Source organism: Astatotilapia calliptera, chromosome 19, assembly GCF_900246225.1.
Source record: "Astatotilapia calliptera chromosome 19, fAstCal1.2, whole genome shotgun sequence".
In the NCBI taxonomy this organism is placed as follows: Eukaryota; Metazoa; Chordata; class Actinopteri; order Cichliformes; family Cichlidae; genus Astatotilapia; species Astatotilapia calliptera.
In genome coordinates this window covers 20423766-20444330 of record NC_039320.1, presented here as the reverse complement: position 1 = coordinate 20444330, position 20565 = coordinate 20423766, and the positions used below count along the sequence as shown (strand labels likewise).

General features: G+C 38.5%; 1 protein-coding gene across 3 annotated transcripts in view; it reads left to right on the top strand.

The window, feature by feature from the left end:
• Positions 1–67: 67 nt before the first annotated feature.
• aqr (aquarius intron-binding spliceosomal factor) overlaps positions 68–20565 on the top strand; it is a 54074-nt gene continuing 33576 nt past the window's right edge. For 2 of the 3 annotated variants that reach the window (XM_026151600.1, XM_026151598.1), the window contains exons 1-23: positions 68–194; positions 579–675; positions 944–1000; positions 1407–1447; positions 1554–1589; positions 1707–1827; positions 1958–2098; positions 3880–3948; positions 4107–4207; positions 4297–4373; positions 6574–6638; positions 8335–8451; positions 8541–8654; positions 9443–9546; positions 12579–12681; positions 14077–14197; positions 14449–14590; positions 15070–15248; positions 16059–16226; positions 17729–17898; positions 18721–18962; positions 19109–19258; positions 19950–20019. In XM_026151600.1, coding sequence (XP_026007385.1) covers positions 592–675; positions 944–1000; positions 1407–1447; positions 1554–1589; positions 1707–1827; positions 1958–2098; positions 3880–3948; positions 4107–4207; positions 4297–4373; positions 6574–6638; positions 8335–8451; positions 8541–8654; positions 9443–9546; positions 12579–12681; positions 14077–14197; positions 14449–14590; positions 15070–15248; positions 16059–16226; positions 17729–17898; positions 18721–18962; positions 19109–19258; positions 19950–20019 — 2472 coding nt within the window. In that variant the 5' untranslated portion in view covers positions 68–194; positions 579–591. The remainder of the gene's footprint in view (positions 195–578; positions 676–943; positions 1001–1406; positions 1448–1553; positions 1590–1706; positions 1828–1957; positions 2099–3879; positions 3949–4106; positions 4208–4296; positions 4374–6573; positions 6639–8334; positions 8452–8540; positions 8655–9442; positions 9547–12578; positions 12682–14076; positions 14198–14448; positions 14591–15069; positions 15249–16058; positions 16227–17728; positions 17899–18720; positions 18963–19108; positions 19259–19949; positions 20020–20565) is intronic. The other variant, XM_026151599.1, reaches the window with a different exon arrangement.

Below are 20565 nucleotides of genomic sequence, written 5' to 3'. Positions count from 1 at the left end.
TTTCCACACGCAACAAATACGAAACCAGGGGGAACGGAACGGATTGCAAGCTTTCGTAATTAGGGGACGGTTTGAGGGACGTACCTTTTCAGGAAGTTAGTCGCACACAACGCGTTTGATTGTGGAGGTACATAACCAGCAGTCCGACGGCAGTTACATTCATGCTGAAATAATAATAATAATAAAAAAAAAAGGTTAGTGAGCTAAATTCTGGTAACGTTATACCACTGAACTGGAGTTAATATTGAACGATTAACGAGTCAGTTGTGTCTAAATGCTACTAATTAGCTATATCACCTCATTGAGAATGCTAACAGTTACTAATGTCATGTTACTACTTTCTGAACTCGTAACTCTTAATTTGATGTTAATTAAAGTACAGGAAAGTCAGTTAGTTCGTGGTTATGAAACCTCTTAGTTTACTTTTTAACCGAGATTGTGAACTTTCTCAACAGTAAATTACCCTGTATTAGTCCAGCTATCGTATATTTACAAAGGCTCAAGTTGAAAACAGATACTTGTATCAGTCGATACTTTAAAACAAACGATTTCTGCGCTTTTTCTTCTTTTTCTCACAGTCGTCATTTTATTATGGCCACCATGGAGAAAGAAACCCCTGCTAAAAAGGCTGCTACTCCGTCTGTATCCCAGATAAATGCGGAATATGTCACGCAGGTAATCACAGCATTTATTTTCTGCATATGTGGTTCAGTACTGTGTTGTGAAGTTTTTCCATGATGCTGGTATGCTGAAGATAAAAAAAAAGTGTCCTGATTTTCTTTTGTTGCATTCTTTGTCATGCTAAAAACATAAAGACAGCTTTGCATGGAGATAGGATAGGCCAAATGGCTGTAACTATGGCATATGTTCAATTAACAATTTGTTGCATCTTCCATGTTTATATTTAATACTATGTGTGATTTTTCACATTTCCCCTTTTCAGTTGTCTAACAAATATTGGGCGCCTCATGCAAAGAATAAACTACCTTTTGACCCTAAGGTGAGTTATTTGCGCTTTTGCAATTTAGAGGTGTTGGTATAACTTTTATTAGTGATAACCAGTCACCAGGGCTTTTGGCAAACAGTGTAACATTCAGTGATGAAAATTGCCACAGTTTGTGCTCCATTATAATGCAGTGCTTATAATTTGGATCAAGTTCAAACAAAAATAAAGTAAAGGTTGATATTGGAACTGCTTATTGGCCTAATTGTTATTTTAATCCTTGGTATCAGCCCAGAGTGGGAGCACTGTAAAGATTTGGTCATGTATCTAATAGAGATTGATTTATCATTTATCATATAGTTTCAGATAGTAAGTCAAGTCAGCAAACTACCAAGCGCATGTTTGTTAACGCTAAATTTCTGTGCTTTTATAATGCTTTGAATGTTCTTTGTGGGGGGGTTAGGTGATGGAAGATGTTTACGAGAAGGAGATTCTCAACTCCAAGTAAGTGAATTTTGAACTTTCTTCCCCTATGAAACACTTTTAAAAAAAATATAAAGGACATATTTCACTGTTCATTGTTTTTGAGTTATGCCCATTATATTTTCAGATTTGCCATTAGGAAAATTATGCTGCTTGAATTCAGGTAAGTTATTTTTACTGGATTTTCTTTATGTTATCATTTAAACAATCACTGGAAAAACAGTGATTTGACAACACTACTTGCTACATGGATATTAATTTGTTATTTCTAATATTTCAGCCAATACCTTGAAAACTACCTTTGGGTGAACTACACTCCAGAGGTTTCCAGCAATGCCTACATCATGTCCATTTGTTGCATTGTCAATGAGAAGTTCAGAGAAAATGTTCCAGCCTGGGAGGTAAAAAAAAGCAGTAATTTGTTGAAGTTTAGCATAATTATCATTAAATGTTGTCTATATTTGATTGTGTTTGCCACAGCTAATGCAGGAGCTCAGCTTTTTACTTTTTCTATTGTTTGCTGTGTTTCAGGTTTTCAAGAAGGAACCAAGTCATTTTCCATTTTTCTTCAAATGTGTGATGGAAGCCGTTCTGGCAGATGAGCAGGCTGGTCTTACTCTGAAGGAACAAACTGTGCTTCTAGTCTTTATGGACCACTGTTTCAACAGTCTGGTGTGTACCACTACACTGATATCTTATAACTAAATATTCAGAGAAGTTAGAGTTATTCTACTACCACAGTGATGTCTGTGTTATTGTGAGTCATCGGTTTATATTTTAAAGACAGTATTTATATATTATAAAATGACATGACTTGTCTATTTAAGCCAGGTTAGTGTCTTAAAATGTAAAGCCAATTACATGATGATTTAAATAATACAAATTAAGACACTTTCTTACACCATAATGGAAGCAATGTCAGCATACACTGAAGAGGTACAAGGTTAAAAAATGTTTGTATATCTCTTGGGAAATAGTTCTACACAACATTTTAATATGGACTTTCTTTACGTCCTAATAGTTTTTAAAAGGTTTTTAAAGAGCCCAGGTGACTATCTCTTGGACTTTCACCGTGATCATAGAATTATGATCACTGACAGGTCAGGTAAACATCACTGATTATCTCTTCATCATGGCACCTGTTAGTGAGAGTGATACGTTAGTGAGCAAGTGAACATTTTGTCCTTATAGTTGATGTGTTAGAAGCAGGAAAATTGGGCAAGCATAAGGATTTTAGCAAGTTTGACAAGGGCCAAATTGTGCTGGCTAGACGACGCTGGCAGAGCATCTCCAAAACTGCAGCTCTTGTGGGATGTTCTCAGTCTGCAGTCGTCAGTATCTATTAAAAGATACAGGGTCATGAGCAGCCAGGGTTCACTGATGCACGTGGGGAGTGAAGGCACCGTGTGGTCTGATCCAACAGTCGAGCTACTGTAGCTGGTTCTGATAGAAACGTGTGAGAATACACAGTCCATCGCAGTTTATTGTGTTTGGGCTCATCAACTGGACAACGGAGCAATGGCATAAGGTGGCCTGGTCTCATGAATCACATTTTCTTTTACATTACATGCATGGCTGGGTGCGTTGCTTACCTAAGGAACACTGGGTACCAGGATGGACTATGGGAAGAAGGCAAGCCAGCAAAGGAAGTGTGATGCTTTGGGCGATGCTCTGTTGGGAAACCTTGGGCTCTGCTATCTGTGTAGATGCTTCTTTGACATGGACCAACTACCCAAGCATTGTTCCAGACCATTTAGGTCCATTCATGAAAACTATGTTCTCTGATGCGTGTGGCCTCTTTCAGCAGGATAATGTGCTCTGTCACAAAGCAAAAATGGTTTAAGAATGGTTTGAGGTGTTGGCTTGGCCTCCATATTCCCTAGATCTCAGTCCAGTTGAGAATCATGTCCAATCCATGGAGGCCCCACCTCATACCCACAGGACCTAAAGAGTCTGTTACTAACATCTTGGTCCAAAATACCACAGCACACCTTCAGGGGTCTAGTGGAGTCCATGCCTCAACAGGTCAGGTCTGTTTTGGCAGCAAAAGGGGTACCAACATAATATTAGGCAGGTGGTCATGATGTTATGCCTGATGTACTGGTACTGGAAAGATAAGTAAGAATTAATGCAATTATCTTTACTGTCCACTAGATGGCAATAATAGACAGGACAAGTCAATTTGGGTGATCTCCATCTGTATCCTCTGCAGTTGCATTAAACCACAGGCAAGCACTGCGGATGTTTCACTTAAAATGTGCTGTGATAGCCTGCTGCCCTTTGATTGTATCCCATAAAGGCCTCTAAATAATTTAGTTGGAGACTCCTACTAGGGATTGAAGTATAATATATTTTTTTAAGTATAATGCACAAAGCATTTTGACAACCCCCACCTCTCACACTTAATCTTCCCTCATTTTTTTTCTTTCTCTCTCTCTGCACTTTCCTCCCAGGAGGTAGATTTGATCAGAGAGCAGGTGCAGCAGCTCATCTCTCTGCCAATGTGGATGTGCCTCTTACCAGTAAGATGTCAAACTATTATCGTAATTAAGAAGCTGTGGTGTTTATTGGCACACCAAGTAATGTTTGATAATTCTAAAGGAATGAATTGCTTCCTTGCTATGAGACTAATCCCTCTTTACACTCATTTGTTACTCATTTGTTTCTGTGATTTTTACAGTCCAGACTCCAGCACGAGCTGAAGAAAGTTCCAAAGCTGCAGAAGTTCTGGAATCTAATCAAAAAGAAATCTGATAAAATGGATGCTGACACAGCTGAGCAGTAATGATATTTGTGTTCAAAGAAATCTATACAGATTTAGAGAATCTGTTTCTAGGTTGTTCTGATTTACTTTCTTCGTGTTTCCTCAGGGCAAAGAAGGAGAGGACCTTCCTCTCGGCTCTTATTAAAAAGTTTCACGGAGTTCTTGCGTCAATTCCACCAACAGGTAAAAAAATGCTTGTATATCTCTTGGGAAATAGCTCTACACAACAATTTAATAAGGACTTTCTTTACGTCCTAATAGTTTTTAGAAGGTTTTTATAGGGTCTAGGTGACTATCTCTTGGACTTTCACCGTAAATAATTGGTCAGATCCATAAATCTCAAAAACATAAATGTGTTTAAGCATTCTCTTTGTAAAATTAACAGATACATCTGTGTGCATGGCCCTCTTTTATAAAGCTTAGTCATAGTAAGATTGTACTCACATGCACAAGCTTTATTTCCACTCTGGTATTTATCCATAAATATACACTCCTTTACTTAATCATTTGCATAATTAAATGCTGTTTGCACCTCGAGCTATTAGACACAGCAGTGAATTCCACAGCAAACAGAAGTGCTTTTTCACTGTAAGTGTAACTAAGAGACGGAGATGTTGGAGAAAAAGAAATGTGTTCTGTTTATTGAATCATGGTTTAAAGTAAAACTGCTGATCTGAGAAATGCAAGCCAGATGAAAAAGTGGACATGATTTGCTATACAAATATGAAAAACGTGAAAAAATTACATTTCTTTATAAATACGAGAACCCCGTGGTACGATATTGTCACAATTCATTACTCATGATATTTTTGTTATTTTTGTTGCAAAATGAAATTGCCAAGCATGCCGACACTGTCACTAAAACCTGCCATAAATGTTGCCAAAGTTGGAGTCGGTCTGCAGTTGGATGGGGGTCAAGTTGTCAGTTGCATGCAGTAACTGGAAAATCACAAATCGCATATCTGTTGCTTTTTGCATCGACATAAATTCCCATTTAACTGTTACTTTTGTGCTTACGGAACCTTTTGTTCTATTAGCAGCATAACCAGAATACAACCAGCTTGCAGCCGGTTGAGCTGAGTTCCCTTGAGTTGTGCTCACTGACAAAAACTCATTAAGACTGGCAGTGTCAAGCTGATTTGTCTACGTTTATCAACTAAATAGCAATTATTTGCAAACCTTTGACAATCTAGGACGTGACCAGTGTTGGATGGTTTTTCAGTTGAGCTGATTTAATTAAGTTTGCTAAGCTAACTCAAGATGGTGGTGCATGAGATGAGCCCTTTTGTTTGCTAGTAGCAGTGTTTTAATTCATTTAATAAAATATTGAAAATTTGGTGTTAATACAATGTTGCCACAAAGAAAATGCGATTCTATGCTGTATCGGTGCGTGTGAAAAGCAGAAATGGCTAATTTGACACAACATAATGCATTATGTTTTCCAGCTATCCTTTCTTCTCTCTCTTTCTTCTCTCTTGCCTTGATGCAGTTTTTAAGAAGAACAGATGAGATTTTAGTGCTTAAAGGTCAAGGTCATCATGGCCTCCAATGCATGAATATGCTGACTATAATGAAATTCCACACAAAAGTCTAATAAGATAAAATGGTCAACTAATGCTTTTTTTATACCCAAAAAGGTCAAAGGTCACTATGACACCGTAATGTTCTGCACAAACACCCTTCTAGTTTTTACAGAATGCCATATCTCAGGAGCAGGAGTGAAATTTGTGAGAATATTTAACATTTGATTAGATACTGGATTGTCTTCATATAATCTCTGTGTGTTATATGAGTCTGGATAGAAATGGATGTAAACTGTTGCCAGTTGCAGCACGCCTATTCTTTCTTTTCGAGTCGTGCAGCTGCCCAAGGAGGATGTGCTCCAGCTGCCACACAGCCAACGGCGCTCACCGCTATGTTGTAATGCAGGCCGACACACAGGCCCCCCACCTGAATGCTAAAAACAGAATGTGTGTATTTGTGTGTTTAGATAGAATCAAACCTGACAGATTAGATCAGAATCTAAAACCCAGTAGGATCCACATCACTCCAATACTTACTGCATGGCTCAACTTCTAAGTGTACACACACACTTACACACCAGCATGCCTAATGAGAGCTGGGGACCCAACATGCTGCTGTGCGAGCCGTACAGCATCTCGTAGCGAGGCTCACACACTCAGCATGGCACTTTGGCGTTGTCCATATGCGTTTGCTGTCCTCGTGTCCTTGTTGAAAACTACACATCGCCCTCTACAAAGCAACATCTAATATTTCCTGTCTTTTTTGGGTTTGTCTATTCATCATATTTTATCTTTTGCTGTGAATGTGGATTTCCTGAGCCAAAGTTATAACCTGAATTATGCCCTCTTATTTTCCACAGGGCCTGTACCCATGGACCAAGTGCATTACTGCGAGAGATTCATAGAACTCATGATTGATTTGGAGGTAAAGCACAACCTTCTTAATCATACATTTCTCAGCCATGTTAATTTTTTATTTATGTTGAGAGATAATGCATTCATTCTTAGACTTGTTTCTATGGGACTTTCAGTACAAGGGTAGTTCTACAGTATTTTTGTAATCATGATATCCTGATGAAGGAAGCAGTCTAGACTTAATTTTCTGCAGATCTCATTTGTTTGTCTTTTGTCCTTCACATTTATAGCTAACTCATGTCATTAACAGTCACTGGATAAATGATCTGCATCAGCTTTGCTCTCTGTGCTTCTCTCTTTCCTGTCTGCAAAGCTATGCACTATTTGAAGCAGTAGTCTGATCATAGTATGAGAGGTTATTTTCAGCGTGATGGCTTTTGACATGTGCTACAAACTGTAAAGTATAACAAAGCCCAATGACATAATGTTTGGGGACATCCAATTCCCTTTTTAGAAAAATGATGTTTGAAGGAACAATTTATTTAAAATATCCTTGTTTTGTTTTGGGGGGATATTTTTGGTTTGTTGGTGTCTTTAAATTTATAACAGATTGCAGATTTGAATTTATTTTCCAATGTCTGTTTTCTGTTCTTAATTTAACTCCCGTGTGCTCGACTGTTGCCTGGAAACTTGAGGAAAAGGTCTTGTAGGTGAGAGATAGTTATTTAAAAGTGTCAGTTTCTTTCGGCTGTGAGCTGCAGCGTTATTAGATGTGAGATCTACAAAAAAAAATGTATTCCACCAAATCTCAATGAAAATCATGGTGTACTATTTGCAGCTGCTAAGACACAGTGTCACGTAAGATTTTTACGCCTCCTGCCTGGGCAGACCTGCTGTTACTAGTGAGTGAGCACAATGGATGTCATCTGGCCCTCTGCTGACAGGCTGGCCTTGCTGTTTCTGGCAGTGGCTACTAGCTGGCCAGTTGACTGTCCCTAGACTCATCTCCTGTCCTTCAGCACTATCATTGTACAAAGACTCAGTTGCCTGAAATCCATACTTCTACTCTCTGATGACAATATGAAAATGATTGCAGAGAAAAATACACCTATTATCAAGCCAGTTCTGTGTTGACTGTCAGAACCGTGTTGAGATCAGAGATTGCTGTTGCATATAAAGGGTATCTGTTCTTTCTCTCTTTAGGTCTTACTCTTACTCCAGCACATGCTGCCTTGAACATCACTTTTCCATGATTGATATAGATATTTTGTTTGTGTTTTGCCTCACAGTTTTGTATTTCATATTTGGTTTCACATTAGTGTTCATTTTTCCCCTTTGCAGCACTCTTTATAGTGTGAATCTGTATGCTCTAGTCACTCTCTCACTCAAAAGTGTTCTTTGTTATATTCTCACCAAAGCAGGTCTGTTATCTCATTTTGACAGGTCTCCTCTGTTCTTGCCTTTATGTCATGTTCCTGTGCTGCAAGCATCAACCACATAAATAATGAATATAGACGAGAGTTAGACAGTTTTTGCCATATTGTCTTCACATCTTTCTGTCAGAAAGCGAAAAATAAGACAAACTGTCTTATGTTGAAAAATAACCTCAAGACGAAAAAACAGCAATCAATAAGATGCCTTGATAATCACGATGCTGAAAAATATGGTTGTTCGCAAACCAGTAAAGTTTAGTTTAGTGTGGTTTACTTTGTTATCGTTTGGAGGTGAGGATTTATTTCCACAAACATGGTTTCATGTGTGTATAGGCACTGCTGCCCACCAGGCGTTGGTTCAATACAGTGCTGGATGACTCTCATTTGGTGGTCAGATGTCACCTCTCCAGCCTCACAAAAAGAGAGAAGGAGGGGCATCTCTTCTGTCAGGTACAAAAATAAGCAAATATGCATTAAAACTTGTCAATGACAATATTCATGTTCACAAAGAATTAATTGTTATTTCCTCATCTTTCTAGTTGCTGGACATGCTGAAGTTCTACACTGGTTTTGAAATCAATGATCAGACAGGAAATGCACTGACTCAGAAAGAGATGACCACTTTGCACTATGACAGAATCACCTCACTGCAGGTAAGAATTATATAAAATGATTTTCAGATATATGATTTCATTTGCATAAACTATATGGATAAAAGTACTGGGCCAGCTACACAGCAGGAGCTGTAGGTGTAATGCTTTGAAGCTTCCAGCACACAGTGCTGATGTTAATACCAGTGGTGGTTTAGAGCTGTTGAGTTATTGAGTCTATTGGCGTACTTTTATGCACCTCAGCACTCTGGAACCCCGCTCGGTAACTTCATGTGGACTGCTGCTTCATGGCTAAGTTACGGTGTTTCCTAAATGCAGTAATACTACTTACAGTTGAATATCGAATATCAAAGAGGGAAAAAACTTGTTGCAGGGGTAATATAATACTACATACAAATGGATGCACGGTTAGGTGCTTGAGTTATACACCTGTGGTAATGGGACTGAAAAAAACAGAATTCCATGTAATGTAATGGAATACTTTTGATTTTCCAGCATGCCTCATAAGCATCTTTAGTTTTATATATCAAAGTAACTGTTGCAGAGAGAAATGTATGTACCAGAGTATCAGATCATTTTTTTTCATAGTTGTAATAAGAAATGAACTCTTTCCTCATCTTATGCTGAATGTGAATATAATGACTGAATAAATAAGAATGAATGTAAAGTATTCAGGACTGTTGATTTTTCTATATATATCTTTATAAATCACATTTTCAGTAACTATCTCAAGAAACTATTTCATGGAAAAAACAGTTATGTATTATAATGGTGATGTGTATCTAGACATCAGTGTCTCATAGCACTGCTTATTGGGTTCTGTCTTGCAGAGGGCAGCCTTTGCTCATTTCCCAGAGTTGCACGACTTTGCTTTATCCAGTGTCGCATCAGTAGACACCCGAGAATCCTTGACCAAACACTTTGGGCATCTCAGGTAATTAAAATCATTTAAAACAAGTAGCATGTTGTAAATGATGTGATGGGAGGATATGCATCATAACTGCTAAATTAGCTAGCAATGGAACATTGCTTTAGCTGGCATGATTGCTAATGTGTAAATATTTTGCATGTTTATTAGAGGCTTTCTGTGTTCATCATTCTGCCTTATTTTCAAGTACCTTTTGACCTCGAAAGCTCAAATTCTCCGCGTATAGGTCCAAAAGAATCAGCTCCTAGCGTATTGCTACCATGTTCAGAGGTTCTCCTGAACACCATAAAGTACAAGTTACAATTGAAACAAAGAAGGAAAAAAATGTAATAATAATGAGCAATATAGTAGGATTTTTGCTTACACAACAATCCCACCAGCTGAGGCCCATGTCCATGATTATCTTGCTCCTGTGTTGTAATATAGCAGCTCCACCATTGCTGTCTGACTTCCTGCTAAATGGCAGCTAGTGAACCCTTGAACAGGCAGCTGGTACCAGCCGGAGAGAGAGGCACGCCTCATTAATCTAATCGATTTGCAGTGGCTTGAGAATAAACTCTTGGAACAGCTGTGTTTGTCAGATCATATTAGCTTGCCAAGGAGCCAAAAAGCACCCTCACTTTGATGAACTGGCCTGTGTGTGTGTTTTCACTTGTTCACATGTATATGAGAGTGAAAAGAAACCGATTCATTAGTAATTTGTAATTACTTTAAGATTTTATCTTTCTTGAAGTTGACATTTTCAAATTACTGACCAAAACTTTTTTTAAGGTCTTTGTGTTTGGCTCGGCTTTATTCTATTTCACCAAGTGATTACTATTTTGTTTTTACTGTATGGAAGTTCTTTATTTGTGATAGTTGTTTAAACAACTCAAAATTAGTCTTAGCTGGCAATGTCTCCATATACATATTTCTTTCCACATCAGTGGTGGATTATAAAAGCTTAAACCCCATATTAAATTTCTTTGAATCAGGCAAAGGGATATGAGCCGAGCTGAGCTGAATCAGGTAAAGACTTAGCTGAACCATTTTGTGCATTTCTAGGAGCAGGAGCTCTGCTCCATTTTTCCATAGAATTAAGGTTTTGAATATAGCAGGACGGCATTGTTCACTGCTCCACAACTGTCACCAAAGCAGCTCCTGAGTTACTCCAAATATACGATCAGATTTAACGAGGCACTTTTCATCCAAACAACTCCTGCTAATGCCAGTTTTTTCCAGCAGTACTACCCATGGGCTAAGCTCCCAGTCACCTGCCGCTCTGAATTTATCCACTAAGTCCCCAAAACACACAAAAGCTAGCTAGCCCACACTTATACACACCCATACTATTACATATATACGCAAACACAAATAAACACTTTTTTCAGGTATGTGACAACAGGTGAAGTGCCATTTGTGGCCATAAATGAATTGAATGATATTGAATTCAAACAGAAAAGAATCCTAATTGTGACAAATGTTAACCTACACTGCACAGCATATTAAAATAAGGAGTGTGATTGGTGCTCTGGATTATAGTCACTGTGGAGATGTTTGTACAGATGTTTAGATCCTTTTTATCTGTTTTTTTGTTTTTTTTTGTTTTGTTTTGCCTCTGGGACAGCTATGACCAGTTACATTATGGTTTTAAGTAGTTCAACCATCAGTACCACCTATCCCTGTGAATGTAATATCTCCACAAAATGTGATGGAAATTCTTGAAATTAGTTGTTATTGGTCAAAAGTCAAGGTCACACAACACATTTTTGGCAGTAACATGAGAATTCTTAGGTTTTTTTCCCCCAAAATCTCGCTCAGAAAGTGTGTAGACATGATATATAGTAAACTTTAGAAAAACTCCTGTTATGCCCCCCCCCCCATCTGCATTTCTTATAGTAAGTTGTTGTGCTGCGTTTATTTTGTTGCTAGGGGAAGGAATGTCCACATGATCCATGGCAGGACATCCAGTGGGCCACCAAACTGCATCATTGGCAGAATTGCCACCCCACTGCTCGAGCGTGGCATCACAAGTAGCAAAATGCATGCACATACACGGCTACAGTTGGTCAGTCCACGTGTGGCTGCCCAGGCCTGTCAAAGTGTGTCCAGACCTTGTCCCTTGTTGGGCACCAGACCCTGTCTGTGTCACAGTGTGTCAGCCTGATTAAAATAGGTTGTATGCAGAGAGCCACACCTCAGCCTTCCGAAGCGGAGATGGGCTTTGATTTTCATAATCCTGTCTCATCAGTGCAGCTCGACCCCTCAACATACATGCTGACAGAGCAGGAATGCAGTGTCAAAGCAAACAGAAGCATTTTGTGCCACAGTGCTAATAAGCACTAATAAGACTTTGATGAGGCTCCTATTCTAACACGTTTACAATGTTACCATTTAGTGGATTGAAAACCATCCATGAGTGCCAAAAAATAAATAAATACTAATTTGGAATTGTCAGACCACAGGACAGTTTTCCACTTCACCTCATTTTGAAAAAGTCTGTTCTACCGTAACAAAAGGTGGCAGCATTTCTTTGTCTTGTTTATATTAGATTTTTCTCTGCATCATAGACTTTGCAGTTTCTGCACATTTACTCATGCAGTTAATGACACTGACAATTGTTGTAGGAGCATACCCAAGCACATGGAGGGATTCCACTGCAGAATGGTGTCTTATTTTAAGTAATGCAAGATCATGGCATTTCAGTATTGTGCAAGGTAGATTATAAAATCACTAATGTCTTTGCAGCTGTATATTAATAAACACAATTAATTGTTGAGGATTTTCCCCAACACTGTTGCACCTCTCCCCATCTTCTGAAATATTATCTTTGTACTTCTTTGAATAAAACAGGGATTTGTGTAGATTGTATATAGATGTTGGACAAATAATAGTAAGAATGTATTCTTCATTGAGAAATCCTATGGTTGGTATTCTTATAATCTTTATCACTCGAGTCTTTACCAAACATTAGACAGGATTTAGTTAATATTTACTTATTGTCATACCTGCTCTAGACAGAAGTGTTGCTTCTTTTTCTGATTTTTCTGTCTCTGTAGTCCCAATATGCTCCACAAGGTGGCCTCCTATTTGTGCCTGCTGCCTGAACTGCCTGAAGGGCAAGACACCACTATTGAGAAAGCGGTTCTGCTTGAGTTGCTGGTAAGTGCACTGTTGGGTTTACTGGGTTATGTATGTGAGCATATCAGTGTTTTTTTGTTTCATTTTGTTTGTTTTAATGACATGTTTCTTGAAATTTAAAAAATAAAATATTAAAATATTTATTCCAGGATTTGTAGGCAATGGTTAACGCCTGAGACTTTAAATTAACCCTTTAAATAAACCTATACATCAGGCATTGGTTATATGGCAACTGAGAATATAAAAGATGTATCACTGGTGTTTATAAACAGTTATTTTACAAAACATTCACTGGTCATTTGGCAATACCGTATACTAGGATTGGATTTTACATTTTAAAATAATTAATCTCATTAACTTCAAATACATATTTTATTATTGCAGTTTGACTGCACTGTCCGTTGTGAATTTGCCTTCTAATCCAATAAATGCTTCATGTGGGCATTTCTGTAACATTGGGTAAATCGTAGGCAGGACTAATATGATGGAGAGTCATTTATTTATTTCCTTTCGTGGAATCTCTGAAGAAGCCTAAGCTTTGATTTTGCTCTGTAGTCACCCTTTGCTTGCTCTCCTAATTTTCTCTTTCAAAACCTCTCCTGGAATCTGGGGGACCCTAGTTTGTCTAGTCTCTCCAATACACACTTAACTGTTCGTGGCAGACCTCTTCATCAAAGTGGTTATTTCAAAGCACAATTACACATAAGACGTGACGGAGAAGAGCTGTGTCTTATTTATCTGAGTCAATTTTTGCAGGAGACTCTTTGAGGGCTTTCATTTGTGTGTGCATGAAGTTACGCCCTAAAACCAACATCCTTGCACAGATAGATTAAAAAACAAGTGTTTGCAGGACTGTAAGCTACAGCAAAACAGTTGACTGAACACAGTCATTACAGACAGCATATAGGATGAACCAGTTATAAGGATAGCAGATGACAGCATTTTTTTTTACAGTTTATTTTATTGTTGATATTATTTATCCTCCCTTTATGTCAAGGAAACAAATAAATCCTTAGTATAAGTAACTGTTTTAAATTGTTTCAGCTCTGCATCACATCTTCAGACATCTACTCAGTGCAAAATGTTTCTGACACATCAGATAAACATCAGACATCTGTAAACATTGTGTTATTTGCATGGCCAAGCAGCTCCTGTAGGTGTAGGTGGCACAGTACTCTTTTTCCATATAGTGTAGATAAATGAGGCACAGAGAATCAAGAGTTCAACAGAAAAAAAACCCATTTAATTTGAAAAATGAAACTATATTAAAGGCCTATAACTTTATGTCTAAAGGAGGAAGTAAGATTCCTAAACATTAGGCCGATAGGGCAGTGCAGCATTTGCTTATTGACATCTTCTCTCCAAACATGTTCTCAGTGTCATTTTTCTCTCTTGCTGTTTGCCATCCACGTACAGGTGTCTTGTCATGAGCGCAGAATCTCTCAGATTGAGCAACTTAACCAGATGCCCCTTTATCCAACGGAGAAGATAATCTGGGATGAGAACATTGTGCCAACAGAGTATTACTCAGGAGAAGGTGTGTATTATAAATGAATGTGTGAATTGTTACTGAGTTAGTATGTCTGTGCATGTATCTATGTGAGTTGACATGAAATAGAATACATGCTACTATATCTGTCTAATCTGTGCCTCATATTTGCATATACTAAATATATACCCACATTCTGTGATATTCTGTTATATATGCAGTGTTATAACACAAGGTCTCACAGACGTTTACATCTGAACATGCAGACATCAGTTATTAGTTTTGTTCTGTCTTTTCAGGTTGTTTGGCTCTACCAAAGCTAAATCTCCAGTTCCTGACACTCCACGACTACCTGCTGAGGAACTTTAACCTCTTTCGTCTGGAGTCCACCTATGAGATCAGACAGGACATAGAAGATGTGATTTGGCGCATGAAACCATGGTGAGATGTCATCAATTTTGTTGGCAGCACAGAACACTTAATCTATAGTGCCTTATTGTTTTCTTGATTAAAATATGCAAACATCATTGAAAAAGTAATAGAAAGACATAGTTTGAAAAAGGAATGATAAACATTGGTGTTTCTTTTAATGCAAAAATGAAGCATTAAATAATCTATAGCATACTTTGTGTTTTTAGGTTAATTAATGAAGAATTGTATCCTCTGTCTACCTGTCACGTGGTGGCGCAGCACATTGACAATAATTTATGGCATTTGGTTCACCACATTTTAAAACCCATTGCTTAACATAATAAGTGCTCCCATTATGTCAAGTGATGTAGCAACTTGCTTGTTGTTCCTGCAGAAGTAAATAAGTAAGCAGTAGTGCCATGTGTTGCCCTAAATCCAGCTGATTTCCATTCTTGACAACAGCCCACAGCACTTGTCTTAAGTTCTTGTTGTGTTTGTCTTTCTAACAGGCAGTCAGAGTATGGTGGAGTGGTGTTTGGAGGCTGGGCGAGGATGGCTCAGCCAATCACCTCTTTTTCCATAGTTGAGGTTGCCAAGCCCAACATCGGAGAGAGCTGGCCTGCTCGTGTTCGCGCAGATGTGACTATCAACCTCAATGTACAAGACCATATCAAGCATGAGTGGGAAGGTAAAAGTAGCGGACCATTATAAAGTCAAACAAACTGATTATGAAATTGACCCTATTTCAATAGATTAACTACACATTCCATATTACCTTGGTATACTTTTAGTTTTCCCGTTTTTCCCCTCTGTACAGTTCTACAGGGGTTTATAATCACCATAAAGTCTTCCTGTACTGCTGTTTTCTATCCTGTCAGGCTCATGACCCTTTTTTCTGACTTTACCACAGAGCGTTTGTTTTATTTCCTGGTCATTTTTCTTACTATCTCTCAGTGTGGTTGATGAGGCAGCTATAGATAATGTCAACAGGAGCTTGACAGTTGTGATTCACAGGGAACATAAAACACACACCGAGGCCTCTGACTGGCTCTTTGCTATAGCTTTCCGGAAAAAGATGCCAGCTCAATGTTCCTAAGCAAATGTATGCCAGTGCATTTGGATTGATTACTAGCGAAAATGAATGCTATAGGGGGAAAAAAGTAATCGCTATATTTCTAAAAAGGTGATTTTCTGCTGGATTTTAAAAAAGCAAAATATATATATATATCACAAACTGAAAACTCTGTTCTCTCTAAAACTACTTTTATAGTTTTATTTATATTTTGTATTTCAGTAAGTGTTAGATATTACATCCATTCTTTACTTCCAGTAGCTCTTTCCCTAGAGCTTCAGGTTTTAATGATCAGGCAAATGTTGACATGGTGGTTCATCTTCTTCCCCCACCATACTACATTCTCCCATCTTTTATCTCTAAGTCATTTCCTTTCCTCTTTTTGCTATAAGTCTAACACCCATAAACCTTTTTCCCCCCCTGCAGGTCTGCGGAAACATGATGTTTGCTTTCTGATCACGGTGCGCCCCATGCTGCTCTACGGCACACGTTTTGACCGGCGTCAGTCATTTGTGGATCAGACTGGCCTTGTGTATGTGAGAGGCTGTGAGGTGCAGGGTATGCTGGATGACAAGGGGCGTGTCATCGAGGAAGGTATGCTCATATGCGTTTGCGCCTGTATACGTAGGCTCACACACACAGCAGTGACACCTGACATCCATCCACCTATCAGATCTGTACACCGTCAGCCCTAGCAGCTAATCCTCAGGAGAGGGTCAGACTGGTGTTGTCATGGTGACTGTCACTGTGAAACCTGGCCTTTTTCACCTTAAGACTTCATTAACCTGTGGTCAACAATGACACCTGAGAGCTGCTGGCTCTCCTCTTTGTTCTACTTATTGGATTTAACTGAAGGGCTTGCTCTGGTTTGCTTTATCTATAAGAGGGCACTTAATGTACTTGTCCTGCAGAATTAAGTAATGTGGTACATAAGCTACAATCACCTTAGATGAAAGTATTGCCAACAGCAGCAGATTGTGAAATAAAAAAAAACATTTCTGCAACAGTCCTTAAAGTAATCTTGGCTGATTCCGTTTTTGGTTGCAAGTGTGGGAGTCAGAACATGTGTACATGTGTTGAAACATCCTTCCCTTATTCTTTCATGACGTTTTATATATGCAGAGGGGAATGGCTTTAGAAATAGACATGCTGGGGAACATGTCCTGCCAATGTTGGCTTGTTTAAACTTTCAGCTTCCCAACAGGGATAAGTGGTACTTTGGCTTGCTGTGTGGAGGGGAGATGTCACATAAATCACTGGGCATTTGGTGAATGTACGGGGGGGGGGGGGACGACACAGGGCAACGTGTGCATTTTGGGACACTCGTAGCTAACTGACATACCATTTTATAAAACTGCTCAAGTGTAGAACATTTATATGAGCTACGATGGTTTAAATGTATTTTTAATGACTTGAACAATGTATGTCCCTTTATATTAAGTATTGAGTTAATCCCACCTTTTAATAACTGACAACTTAATACAAAGGCATAAATATATTTTATAACAGCTGAGACACCTTACTCCAGCTCGCTACATTGTTACTGAATAGTGTGGAGGGTGTAGCTTCCACTCTTAAGCTATCACCACACTCATTTTGGTAAGGTGGATTTTATTGATCCCCACATAACTGTGCACATTTGCACATGGGAACACATGTCAGAATTGGAGTGGATTGGTTTCTGCTATGTGCCCTGCAGCTCCACACAGATTCTATTTAGAAATCTGTGATAGCTGCACACTGCACCACACAGGCCCCCTAATGGGAATAGGCCTAAAGCCCATGGCCAGTCAATCAAGTGTAATGTAATTCCTCTTCCTGAGAAGGCATTGAAAGTCTTAGCTCTTTTTAAAGGGTTTTATTTTTTAATTTGAGAATATATGAGTTTAATTACTTTGACTTGCTCACAGTGACTCACTTAACATTGATCTTTATTCTTTTTCTCTGTCCTTAGTTTTACTTTCCTGTGTTTAGGATTAGGATAAAACTTTCTAACAATGTTTCTAAAATGCTACACTGTTTCTGATTTTTTTTTTAAGGTTATTTTTTTCATTATTTCATTGCTATAATAAATAATCCTTGGTACTTTGGTTTAGGTCCTGAACCAAAGCCCAAGCTGCGTGGAGATGTCAGAACATTTCGTGTATGGCTTGACCCAAACCAGTACCAGCAGGACATGACCAGCAGTATTCAGAGTAACACCGAAGACCCATATGAGACTTTCAACATCATCATGAGACGCAAACCTAAGGAAAACAATTTCAAGGTTTGGATTGCTTTAGCTTCAGACCTTGAGTTCTGCTTCTGTCAACATCGCCCTGAGTGATGTATCACTGTCTTTAGTGTTCTAGCTCTGAGATTGGGGCCAGGGTGACTCTGAGGTTGCCACACAATGAGTCCTTTTCAGTGGTCCCTCTAACTCTCGTCCAAGGCTTTTCTTGTAGCAGTAAACTCGCAGTGTTTCAAAATGTTGAGATGCTTTCTGTGAACTAGCTTGACTGGGGTACACAGTCAGTGTAACGTGTTCTTAGAAAGTTAACAAAATGCAAACCTCAAGTTTTGATTTCAAGACCTGTTACACAGATTTCACATCATGGAATTCAGGTCATGATAAAATCAAACATGTGAGTACTGAGACCTTTATTACTGGTTTTATGTAGCTTGGCGTCATTAGATTGTTAACTGGCATGAAGAAAACACCCCCCACCATCTCTTTCTTTAAAAGCTTTTCATTAGAGCATTTCAGATCTGCTAATTCTAATTCTGCACATCAGTTTCTGTCTTTCACAGCCACAGCAGTTACAGATGTTTTTGCTTTTTTTCTGAATTTGAAAAGCGCAGCAGCTAACAGATATTCAGGCAACATCTCCATCTTTGAAGCATGACAGACCTAAAAGTAAACACGCTTCCCCGTTTGATGCACAAAGTATTAGACAGTTTGCAGCTCATTAAAATATAATTGACAGACTTATAAATTATCTGCTGTCCCATCAGTCTGCCACAAAGCTATTCTTACCCAGCTAAACTGTTTTTGTGTCTGTTTTGTGCTCAGTGTCATCTGTAACATGTTTCTCTCTCTCTGTTTCAGGCTGTGCTAGAGACCATCAGACATCTGATGAACACAGAATGTGTCGTCCCAGACTGGCTTCATGACATCATCTTAGGTTATGGTGACCCGGGCAGCGCACATTATTCAAAAATGCCCAATCAGATCTCGACGTTGGACTTCAACGACACCTTTTTGTCATTGGACCACTTGCGTTCATGTTTCCCTGGTAACACCATAAAGGTCACTGAGGAGAACCCTGAACTTCAGGTTCCCCCATTCAGGTGAATTTTAAAAGAAAAATGTTTTGTTTGATCAATCTTAATCAGAATCTGTTTGCGTAACCATATTTATATAATTGTTTATATATTATTAAACATGTCATAATACATCATATTTATCCTTCTTATTCTCTCTTTTGCTGTATCAGAATCACATTTCCCACCTCAAACACAGCAGACAAAGGAAAGAAAAGAAAGGCTGATGAAGAAGTGGAAAACAAAGAGGAAGACAAGACCTTGATTGTCGAACCCTATGTTACCCCCAATCGTGGGCCATATCCCTACAATCAGCCCAAACGGTGAGAGATCAATACTCGAACCTTTCCATTTATCATTTAATAAGATTTACTGTCAAGTAATTGTACAGTGCACTGATTTGTTTCTGTAATGCAATTACACCTTCTACTCACATTGTATATACTAATATATTCTCGAGTTCCACACCTATTTATTTTTATAATCTTATGCATATTAAGTCCTTAACCTGTTATTCAAAGACTTCATGTCAATATAAGAAGTGTGGAGGTGCAAATCTCTAAGCTATGCGCATCGTAGGTAACCTACACTGAGCTACTAATCTATTCTGATTTCCGTTTCCATGGTATCTGATGTGTTTAGGATGTAATATTGTGGTGCTGTTTTGGTTGGTGTTATGCATGAAATGAATGGGGAATAGAAGGGGCTGTAATATTCCTGTACTAATTACAACAACCCAAAATAATTGTACTACATGAAAAGTTGAGATTCATCCTGAGCATTTTCAGTTTGCACTTTGATATTCAAATCTTGATAGCAACAGCATGTCTGTGGGGAGGCCCTGACTTAGCAATCTTTCAGTGTGGTCTCCAAATGCATCTCAACACTTGCAGCACAAAGCATCTCTTAGAAAAACAAATGAAGTCATTTGAATACAAATAGGTTTATGCTTCCAAGGGTATTCAGTATCAGATTACTTGATTCATAAATTTCAAGCATGTACATGTCTTACAGGAACACAATTCCATTCACTTCTACTCAAATTGAAGCCATTCGAGCCGGGATGCAGCCAGGTCTAACAATGGTAAGAATCCAGTGTTTGATTTTAGTTTCAAGATTGTGTGGAAGCTATCTATTTAAAATGATATTTTCTTATTATGTATTTGACAAAAAAAACAACTAACTCATCCCTGTCTTGTATACTTATGGAAAACATCAAATTTCACTAAAATTCTCTGTGTACTTTTGAGGAGTACATATTGACTATACCAGCGAAATAGTCAAAATAGGATTAAAGCCACCAGTTGACATGCACAACCACAAAAATTTCACCCCAACCTGCTATTTTTATGTTAAAAGTTGTTTAACACACTGTTGTGACAAGAGTGCTGTTCTGTTGTGGTGACTGGAAACTGGCAGTGGGATCAGAGTTATTTATTGCACAGCTAGCTGAGGTAAATATGGCAAGAAGGCTATCACCAGAGCCATAAAACAACTCTGTATGCATGCCTTCATCTGCCACTCACTTCACCCCTTCTAACCTTCCTTCTTGGCATATGTCACAGTCATTAGCAGCCATAACAAGCACACACTACCTCCTGGTCTGCCTAGCTTTCATGTAGAGAAACGA